Source organism: Trachypithecus francoisi, unplaced genomic scaffold, assembly GCF_009764315.1.
Source record: "Trachypithecus francoisi isolate TF-2019V2 unplaced genomic scaffold, Tfra_2.0 Lachesis_group11, whole genome shotgun sequence".
Lineage (NCBI taxonomy): Eukaryota > Metazoa > Chordata > Mammalia > Primates > Cercopithecidae > Trachypithecus > Trachypithecus francoisi.
In genome coordinates, this window is record NW_022681456.1 from 125,998,735 (window position 1) to 126,009,454 (window position 10,720).

Sequence of the window (10,720 nt, forward strand, 5' to 3'; positions counted from 1 at the left end):
TGACTCCAGGAGAAAAACAAAAACGGAGGAAAGACAACAAATCCCTTACAGAAAATGGAGAGCTACTTGTGCACGATGGAGACCACAATTCTTAAAGATCAATCAAACATGTAAAAATGTCCTGCATAAAACATGCATAATCAGGCATAAAACATTTTATGCATTAACGTGCATAAAAATGGCAGCTAGATGGATGTGGGTATGATATTACCATAGAGGAGAGGACATGTCAGACCTATGATCTTCCTTTACAAATTGCCTAGCTGTCCTGGGTGCTTCTGGGTGAGATCAGATCTGCCTCGCTTGGAGGGGTCAGGGAGAAAGCAAGCTGCCCCAGAGCCCTGCCTAGGCCAGGACTTCTCACCATTGTGAAGCTCCCATCTTCCTCTGCTTTCTTGCAGGGCAAATGTGCCAGCAAAGCCATGTACTCCATTGACATCAACGATGTGCAGGACCAGTGCTCCTGCTGTTCTCCAACACGGACGGAGCCCATGCAGGTGCCCCTGCACTGCACCAATGGCTCTGTTGTGTACCACGAGGTTCTCAATGCCATGCAGTGCGAATGTTCCCCCAGGAAGTGCAGCAAGTGAGGCTGCTGCAGCTGCATGGGTGCCTGCTGCTGCCTGCCTTGGCCTGACAGGCCAGAGTGCTGCCAGTCCTCTGCATGTTCTGCTCTTGTGCCTTTCTGGGCCCACAATAAAGGCTGAGCTCTTAGCTTGCAGAAGGCTGCTGGTGCACTGTGTTTTAGGGCTGAGATGGCAACGGTGGGCAGGGGCTGAGTTCTGAGACTGGGTCTGAGGAAGGAAGCACAGGCCACATCTGCAAGCCTCAGTGTCAGTGCGAGATACTGCCAACCTCTGGGGAAAAGTGATGTCTTTGCCTCCAGGGATGGGAAAGGCATAGTGTGGGATAGGCCTTTTCTAAAACGTAGCATGAGGTAAAAGTGATTTTCCCAGGAACACTGGGTTCTCCCGTCTCTGCATGGAGGGACTTCTGAACATAGCAGAGGGGTGGGTCCTGGAGCCAGGCTCCTGCTGAGATGGATGACTATTGTTGTCACGTGGCTGGTAGTGTGGAGAAGGTATCTGACCAGGTGTGCAAGGATTTCTCTTAGTCCATGGCTCACAGAGCTCCTGTGTACCCATAGTGGCCCCTTTGAGGAGGAGAGGTGCTGAGGACTGACGGGGTCCTGGCAGTAGTGTAGTCCCCCAACTCAGCCTGAAGGCATGAGCCCCAGATTTGGAGGCAGACCTGGGCTCCACACATGGCCCTCGCTCAGCTGCGTGGCCTCTAACAAGCCTCTTAGTTCTTCTCAGACTCAGTTTCCTCATTTGGAAGACAGGAATGTTAGTCTCACTCATAAGGTGGTGAGGATAAACAACCTCAGCATAAAATACGGTCTGCAAGTCCTTAGGTAACTAAATTGCTCTATAATCATGTAAGAAGTGGCGAGAATAAGAATGGGGAAATCAAGGCTTTTGGAGGAGAATAAGAGACTCTAATGTTAACAGCAGAGCATTAGGGATTTCCTTTGTTGTGAGGGCTGGACCGATGGGGTTTCTTTCAGGCTTTATGCTTGATGCCAAGGCCCTACGTACTCCAGACATCCTTCAGTGGAAGGGGAAGTGGTGTAGATAACACCAGACATCATCCAGTCCCCAAAGCACTAACTGGTACTGTCCCTTGCAGTTAGAGATGGTCTTTCCTTAAAATTTATGGAAGAGTTTTCATGTACGTACTGGCAAGATTGTGGGGACTCTTGCTGGGGAGAATGCCCATAAGACAGAAGGGGATGTCCTGGATTACAAAAATTTGATGAAGAATTGATTTTCATTCCAAATATTTTTGACACAGGAGAGACTCAGCTCATTGAAAGTACCGGATAATGGAGTCAAAAGGGACTTAGACATCTAGTCCACTGTCCCTCCTGCACTTTTTTACAAGTGATGAAAGCAGCTCAGAGAACTCAAGTGACTTGCCAAAGGTCATAACTGCTGGGTGGCAGGACCAGGTTCGAAACCCAGGTGTCTTGACACATGGGTAAGAACTCCCAGGCCATCCCATCAGAGCCACACAGTCCCTGTTGCTTACACTCTTCCCATGCTGACATGGGGACCAGTGACTGCTGCATCCCTAAGTTTCTACCTCTTTTGTTATTGCCTGAGCTTAACCTTAAGAGAAGCCTCATTATAGGAAAATGGCATAGATGATGCTGCGTAGGCTTGGTGGGAAGTTCAGTGGGGCAGAAGGGAGGAAGAATGGACAGAAGTTTTATATAACTACTCAGTAAGGTTCAAAGGTTGCTGTCTCTCCATCCATCACCCCACTCCCAACTTTGGGTAACCTCTAAGGTCTCTCTTGGTAGGAAACCAGATCCAGGGACAGGGAATTAACTGTCACTCTTCTGACTGATCACCTAACACTCTAGCTGGGGACAAGCTGTTATTGGAGGCATCAGCTCCAGATAAATTCAGCAGGAAGGCTACCTCTGCAGCATAGGTTGTTGATTTTCCAACTGCCTGTGTCTTGCTAGCTTGAACTTCTCATGTTTACTGATACCACATTTTACCATCAAGAAAACTGAATCGGAAAGCTGCATGTTTTGATTATTTTAAAAAAACCCGAAACAATGGAAGGGAGCTGAGTAAAAAGGATGCAAGAAGAGAAACTGTTGGAGCTAGTGTGTGTGGAGCAGTGTCTTGGCAGTCTTCCTTTATTTACAGGTATTCCAAAAGCACTATCTGTACCTGGTTTCAGGGACCCTCTTTTTTTACTCACCCTCAGACCAGGCAAGACAGCACCCCAAAGTGGATGTTTTAAGGGGGATCTCAAGGAAGGAGTATACAGAGACCAAGAAACTGCTGGAGGGAAAGAAGAAAGGGAATGAATGAAGGAGCAATGGTGACCATTTTTCAATCGTTTGGGAACTGAAAAGACATGAGAACCGTCCCTGGAAGTAGACAGGGAGAAAGGGGTTGTTAAGGATAGAAAGGAGCAGAATAGCAGAGTGTTATGCCATACACTCCAGGGCAGGCTGCCTGCTTTGGAATCCTGAGATCCTCTTAGAGCCAAGTTACTTGACATTTTTTTTTTTATACTTTTAAGTTCTAGGGTACATGTGCACAACGTGCAGGTTTGTTACATATGTATACATGTGCCATGTTGGTGTGCTGCACCCATTAACTCGTCATTTATATTAGGTATATCTCCTAATGCTATCCCTCCTCCCTCCCCCCTCCCCACAATAGGCCCTGGTGTGTGATGTTCCCCTTCCTGGGTCCAAGTGATCTCATTGTTCGGTTCCCACCTATGAGTGAGAACATGCAGTGTTTGATTTTCTGTTCTTGTGATAGTTTGCTGAGAATGATGGTTTCCAGCTGCATCCATGTCCCTACAAAGGACACAAACCCATCCTTTTTTATGGCTGCATAGTATTCCATGGTGTGTATGTGCCACATATTCTTAATCCAGTCTGTCACTGATGGACATTGGGTTGATTGCAAGTCTTTGCCACTGTGAATAGTGCCACAATAAACATACGTGTGCATGTGTCTTTATAGCAGCATGATTTAGAATCCTTTGTACATACCCAGTAATGGGATGGCTGGGTCAAATGGTATTTTTCGTTCTAGATCCTTGAGGAATCGCCACGCTGTTTTCCACAATGGTTGAACTAGTTTACAGTCCTACCAACAGTGTAAAAGTGTTCCTGTTTCTCCACATCCTCTCCAGCACCTGTTGTTTCCTGACTTTTTAATGATTGCCATTCTAACTGGTATGAGATGGTATCTCATTGTGGTTTTGATTTGCATTTCTTTAATGGCAAGTGATGATCATTTTTTCATGTGTCTGTATGAATGTCTTCTTTTCATGTGGCTATATGAATGTCTTCTTTTGAGAAGTGTCTGTTCACATCCTTTGCCCACTTTGTGATGGGGTTGTTTTTTCCTTGTAAATTTGTTTGAGTTCTTTGTAGGTTCTGGATATTAGCCCTTTGTCAGATGAGTAGATTGCCAAAATTTTCTCCCATTCTGTAGGTTGCCTGTTCATTCCGATGGTAGTTTCTTTTGCTGTGCAGAGGCTCTTTAGTGTAATTAGATACCATTTGTGAATTTTGGCTTTTGTTGCCGTTGCTTTTGGTGTTTTAGAGATGAAGTCCTTGCCCATGCCTATGTCCTGAATGGTATTACCAAGGTTTTCTTCTATGGTTTTCATGGTTTTAGGCCTAACATTTAAGTCTGTAATCCATCTTGAATTAATTTTCATATAAGGAGTAAGGAGGCCGGGCGTGGTGGCTCAAGCCTGTAATCCCAGCACTTTGGGAGGCCGAGGCGGGTGGATCACGAGGTCAGGAGATCGAGACCCTCCTGGCTAACACAGTGAAACCCTGTCTCTACTAAAAATACAAAAAACTAGCCGGGCGAGGTGGCGGGCGCCTGTAGTCCCAGCTACTCGGAGGCTGAGGCGGGAGAATGGCGGGAACCCGGGAGGCGGAGCTTGCAGTGAGCCGAGATCGCACCACTGCACTTCAGCCTGGGCGACACAGCGAAACCCCGTCTCAAAAAAACAAACAAACAAACAAACAAAAAAAGAGTAAGGAAAGGATCCAGTTTCAGCTTTCTACTTACATGACTAGCCAATTTTCCCAGCAACATTTATTAAATAGGGAATCCTTTCCCCATTTCTTGTTTCTCTCAGGTTTGTCAAAGATCAGATGGCTGTAGATGTGTGTTATTATTTCTGAGGGCTCTTGTTCTGTTCCATTGGTCTATATCTCTGATTTGGTACCAGTACCATGCTGTTTTGGTTACTGTAGCCTTGTAGTATAGTTTGAAGTCAAGTAGCATGATGCCTCCAGCTTTGTTCTTTTGGTTTAGGATTGTCTTGGCAATGCAGGCTCTTTTTTGGTTCCATAAGAACTTTAAAGCAGTTTTTTCCAATTCTGTGAAGAAAGTCATTGGTAGCTTAATGGGGATGGCATTGAATCTATAAATTACCTTGGGCAGTATGACCATTTTCACAATATTGATTCTTTCTATCCATAAGCATGGTATGTTCTTCCATTTGTTTGTGTCCTCTTTTATTTCACTGAGTAGTGGTTTGTAGTTCTCCTTGAAGAGGTCCTTCACATCCCTTGTAAGTTGGATTCCTAGGTATTTTATTCTCTTTGAAGCTATTGTGAATGGGAGTTCATTCCTGATTTGGCTCTCTGTTTGTCTGTTACTGGAGTATAAGAATGCTTGTGATTTTTGCACATTGATTTTGTATCCTGAGACTTTGCTGAAGTTGCTTATCAGCTTAAGGAGATTTTGGGCTGAGATGATGGAGTTTTCTAAATATACAATCATGTCATCTGCAAGCAGGAACAATTTGACTTCTTCTTTTCCTAACTGAATACGCTTTATTTCTTTCTCTTGCCTGATTGCCCTAGCCAGAACTTCCAACACTATATTGAACAGGAGTGGTGAGAGAGGGCATTCCTGTCTTGTGCCAGTTTTCAAGGGGAATGCTTCCAGTTTTTGCCCATTCAGTATGATATTGGCTGTGGCTTTGTCATAAATAGCTCTTCTTATTTTGAGATACGTTCGATCAATACCGAATTTTTTGAGAGTTTTTAGCATGAAGGGCTGTTGAATTTTGTCAAAGACCTTTTCTGCATCATTGAGATAATCATGTGGTTTTTGTCTTTGGTTCTGTTTATGTGTTGGATTACGTTTATTGATTTGCGTATGTTGAACCAGCCTTGCATCCCAGGGATGAAGCCCACTTGATCATGGTGGAGAAGCTTTTTGATGTGCTGCTGGATTCGGTTTGCCAGTATTTTATAGAGGATTTTTGCATCGATATTCATCAGGAATATTGGTCTAAAATTGTCTTTTTTTGTTGTGTCTCTGCCAGGCTTTGGTATGAGGATGATGTTGGCCTCATAAAATGAGTTAGGGAGGATTCCCTCTTTTTCTGTTGATTGGAATAGTTTCAGAAGGAATGGTACCAGCTCCTTCTTGTACCTCTGGTAGAATTTGGCTGTGAATCTGTCTGGTCCTGGACTTTTTTTGGTTGGTAGGCTATTAATTATTGCCTCAATTTCAGAGCCTGCTAATGGTCTTTTCAGGGATTCAATTTCTTCCTGGTTTAGTGTTGTGAGAGTGTAAGTGTCCAGGAAATTATCCATTTTTTCTAGGTTTTCTAGTTTATTTGCGTAGAGGTGTTTATAGTATTCTCTGATGGTAGTTTATATTTCTGTGGGGTCGGTGGTGATATCCCCTTTATCATTTTTTATTTAGTCTATTTGATTCTTCTCTCTTCTTTATTAGTCTTGCTAGCGGTCTATCAATGTTGTTGATCTGTTCAAAAAACCAGCTCCTGGATTCACTGATTTTTTTGGAGGATTTTTTTGTCCCTATCTCCTTCAGTTCTATTCTGATCTTAGTTGTTTCTTGCCTTCTGCTAGGTTTTGAATGTGTTTGCTCTTGCTTCTCTCTTTCTTTTAATTCTGATGTTAGGGTCAATTTTAGATCTTTCCTGCTTTCTCTTGTGGGCATTTAGTGCTATAAATTTCCCTCTACACACTGCTTTAAATGTGTCCCAGAGATTCTGGTATGTTGTATCTTTGTTCTCATTGGTTTGAAAGAACATCTTTATTTCTGCCTTCATTTCGTTATGTACCCAGTAGTCGTTCAAGAGCAGGTTGTTCAGTTTCCATGTAGTTGAGTGGTTTTGATTGAGTGTCTTAGTCCTGAGTTCTAGTTTTTTGCACTGTGGTCTGAGAGACAGTTTGTTATAATTTCTGTTCTTTTACATTTGCTGAGGAGTGCTTTATGTCCAACTATGTGGTCAATTTTGGAATAAGTGCGATGTGCGGAGAAGAAAATATATTCTATTGATTTGGGGTGGAGAGTTCTGTAGATGTCTATTAGGTCTGCTTGGTGCAGAGGTGAGTTCAATTCCTGGATATCCTTGTTAACTTTCTGTCTCGTTGATCTGTCTAATGTTGACAGTGGGGTGTTAAAGTTTCCCATTATTATTGTATGGGAGGCTAAGTCTCTTTGTAAGTCTCTAAGGACTTGCTTTATGAATCTGGGTACTCCTGTATTGGGTGCATATGTATTTAGGATAGTTAGTTCTTCCTGATGAATTGATCCCTTTACCATTATGTAATGGCCTTCTTTGTCTGTTTTGATCTTTGTTGGTTTAAAGTCTGTTTTATCAGAGACTAGGATTGCAACCCTTGCTTTTTTTTGTTTTCCATTTGCTTGGTAGATCTTCCTCCATCGCCTTATTTTGAGCCTGTGTGTGTCTCTGCATGTGAGATGGGTCTCCTGAATACAACAAACTGATGGGTCTTGACTCTATCCAATTTGCCAGTCTGTGTCTTTTAATTGGACCATTTAGTCCGTTTACCTTTAAGGTTAATATTATTATGTGTGAACTTGATCCTGTCATTATGATATTAACTGGTTATTTTGCTCATTAGTTGATGCAGTTTCTTCCTAGCATCAATGGACTTTATATTTTGGCATGTTTTTCCAATGGCTGGTACCGGTTGTTCCCTTCCATGTTTAGTGCTTCCTTCAGGATCTCTTGTAGGGCAGGCCTGGTGGTGACAAAATCTCTAAGCATTTGCTTGTCTGTAAAGGATTTTATTTCTCCTTCACTTATGAAACTTAGTTTGGCTGGATATGAAATTCTGGGTTGAAAACTCTTTTCTTTAAGAATGTTGAATATTGGCCCCCACTCTCTTCTGGCTTGTAGAGTTTCTGCCAAGAGATCTGCTGTTAGTCTAATGGGCTTCCCTTTGTGGGTAACCTGACCTTTCTCTCTGGCTGCCCTTAACATTTTTTCCTTCATTTCAACTTTGGTGAATCTGACAATTATGTGTTTTGCAGTTGCTCTTCTTGAGGAGTATCTTTGTGGCGTTCTCTGTATTTCCCAAATTTGAATGTTGGCCTGCCTTACTAGGTTGGGGAAGTTCTCCTGGATGATATCCTGCAGAGTGTTTTCCAACTTGGTTCCATTTTCCCTGTCACTTTCAGGCACACCAATCAGATGTAGATTTGGTCTTTTCACATAAACATAATCCCATATTTCTTGGAGACTTTGTTCATTTCTTTTTACTCTTGTTTCTCTACACTTCTTGCTTCATTTCATTCATTTGATCTTCAATCACTGATACTCTTTCTTCCAGTTGATCGAATCGGTTACTGAGCTTGTGCATTTGTCACGTAGTTCTTGTGTCATGGTTTTCATCTCTATCAGTTCATTTATGGGCTTCTCTGCATTGATTATTCTAGTTATCCATTCATCCAATCTTTTTTCAAGGTTTTTAGTTTCTTTGCGCTGGGTACGTAGTTCCTCCTTTAGCTCTGAGACGTTTGCTCGACTGAAGCCTTCTTCTCTCAACTCGTCAAAGTCATTCTCTGTCCAGCTTTGTTCTGTTGCTGGTGATGAGCTGCGTTCCTTTGGAGGGGGAGATGCACTCTGATTTTTGAATTTCCAGCTTTTCTGCCTTGCTTTTTCCCCATCTTTGTGGTTTTATCTGCCTTTGGTCTTTGATGATGGTGATGTACTGATGGGGTTTTGGTGTGGATGTCCGTCCTGTTTGTTAATTTTCCTTCTAACATCAGGACCCTTAGCTGCAGGTCTGTTGGAGTTTGCTTGAGGTCCACTCCAGACCCCGTTTGCCTGGGTATCAGCAGTGGAGGCTTCAGAAGATAGAATATTGCTGAACAGTGAGTGTTGCTGTCTGATTCTTGCTCTGGAAGCTTCGTCTCAGAGGTGTACCCAGCCATGTGAGGTGTGAGGTGTTGGTCTGCACCTAGTGGGGGATGTCTCCCAGTTAGGCTACTCAGGGGTCAGGGACCCACTTGAGCAGGCAGTCTGTCCATTTTCAGATCTCAGTCTCCGTGCTGGGAGAACCACTGCTCTTTTCAAAGCTGTCAAGACAGGGACTTTTACATCTGCAGAGGTTTCTGCTGCTTTTTGTTTAGCTATGCCCTGTCCCCAGAGGTGGAGTCTAAAGAGGCAGGCCAGCCTCCTTAAGCTGCAGTGGGCTGTGGCCAATTTGAGCTTCCCTGTGGCTTTGTTTACCTACTTAAGCCTCAGCAATGGCGGGCGCCCCTCCCCCAGCCTCGCTGCCGCCTTGCAGTTAGACCTCAGACTGCTGTGGTAGCAATGAGGGAGGCTCCGTGGGCATGGGACCCTCCGGGTCAGGTGTGGGATATAATCTCTTGGTGTGTCGTTTGCTAAGACCCTTGGTAAAGCACAGTATTAGGGTGGGATTTACCCGATTTTCCAGGTGTTGTATGTCTCAGTTTCCCTTGGCTAGGAAAAAGAATTCCCTTTCCCCCTTGTGCTTCCCTAGCGAGGCGATGTCTCGCCCTGCTTCAGCTCTTGCTGGTCAGGCTGCACCTGCGGACCAGCATGGACTGTATGACACACCCCGGTGAGATGAACCTGGTACCTCAGCTGAAAATGCAGAAATCACCCGTCTTTTGTGTTGCTCACGCTGGGAGCTGGAGGCTGGAGGTGTTCCTATTCGTCCATCTTGGGCGCCCCCCCCCCACTTATTTTTTTTTGTTGACATTTAACACTGCAGTCCTCTCATCTGTAAAATGGGCACACTGCAGTGACTGCCTCATGTACTTACTGTTAGGATTAAAATAACTACCGTAGGGAAAGCATTGAGAAGGGTGTTGGGCGGAGAGGAAGTCCTGTAGAAGCATTAGCCGGTAGTACTTGCAGTGGGTGGAATAAACCCCTGGGTTGGGATATCACATCTGGTGGTTTTCCTTCTGCTTTGCCCTCGACTGTGCTGCCCCAGATTCCTTCTCTATAAAGTGGGATCTATCATGACCAGCCTACCTTATCAATATAGGAGAGAAAATCTTCATGCCTGAAGGTCAGTGATCACAAATGGCATACTTGACTTGTGCTGCTTCATTTTGGGGGTCCATGGTATTAATGAACTTGTTTTACTTCTGGGCATCTTGGAGTTGCAGATTCCATCATGCAGAATGGCCTTTTGGAGGTTTTCCCTCCCATCCCCCTGCCCAGGTAGCTGAACTGTCCTGGGGAGATGGCACTCCTTTTGCCCTCTGGGGATGGAGCTTCCATAATCTATGCCCTCAACCCTCTTTAACCCTCCTAGTGTCTCATGGGAGAGCTCTTATAAAACGGACCCCTCCTCCTCCCTCTAGCAGCCCTTCCTTCTGTTCTGCGGTCCCTTGTGCACCTACGCCCTCCTTTTCTCCCTTTTGTCCTGTTTAACCTAGGGGAAGGTGAGGACAGCTGGTCTCCACCTACTGTGAAGACCGGTGTAGGGGGATCCGCCGTCCAGGGGCTCGCCCCCCACTCCTGTCCCAGGGCTGACGCCTGGACAGTGGATGACCCTTTAGGGCCGCGGGAAGGAGGCTTTGCTGGCAGGATTGGAAACTAATCAGCCAGACAGTTCATGAGATAATCCGGCTGAATTTTTACACTTGAAGCAGGTTGGGCGTCGCCCCGGGCTTGGGGGAGCAGGGAGCGATTACTGTCTCGCCTCTCAGCCCCGCGGACCCGAGTGTATCCTGGACTCAACCCAGCTGTGGGGTCGCGCTCCTTTCTCGACGCCCCGCTAGCAGGGCCCGGGCGCCCAGGGCGTAGCGGGGAGAGCTGGGAGGGATGGGGGAGGAGGCGGCGGCAGCCGGCGAGGGGCGGACGCGCCGGGACGGAGCTGAGCGCG

At 45.3% G+C, this 10,720-nt stretch overlaps 1 protein-coding gene across 1 annotated transcript in view; it reads left to right on the forward strand.

Moving 5' to 3' along the window:
• The window catches only part of VWF (von Willebrand factor), a 176,814-nt gene extending 176,093 nt beyond the window's left edge, over positions 1 to 721 (forward strand). Inside the window, exon 52 of the mRNA XM_033223122.1 lies at positions 402 to 721. Coding sequence (XP_033079013.1) covers positions 402 to 590 — 189 coding nt within the window. The 3' untranslated portion in view covers positions 591 to 721. The remainder of the gene's footprint in view (positions 1 to 401) is intronic.
• Positions 722 to 10,720: the final 9,999 nt, after the last annotated feature.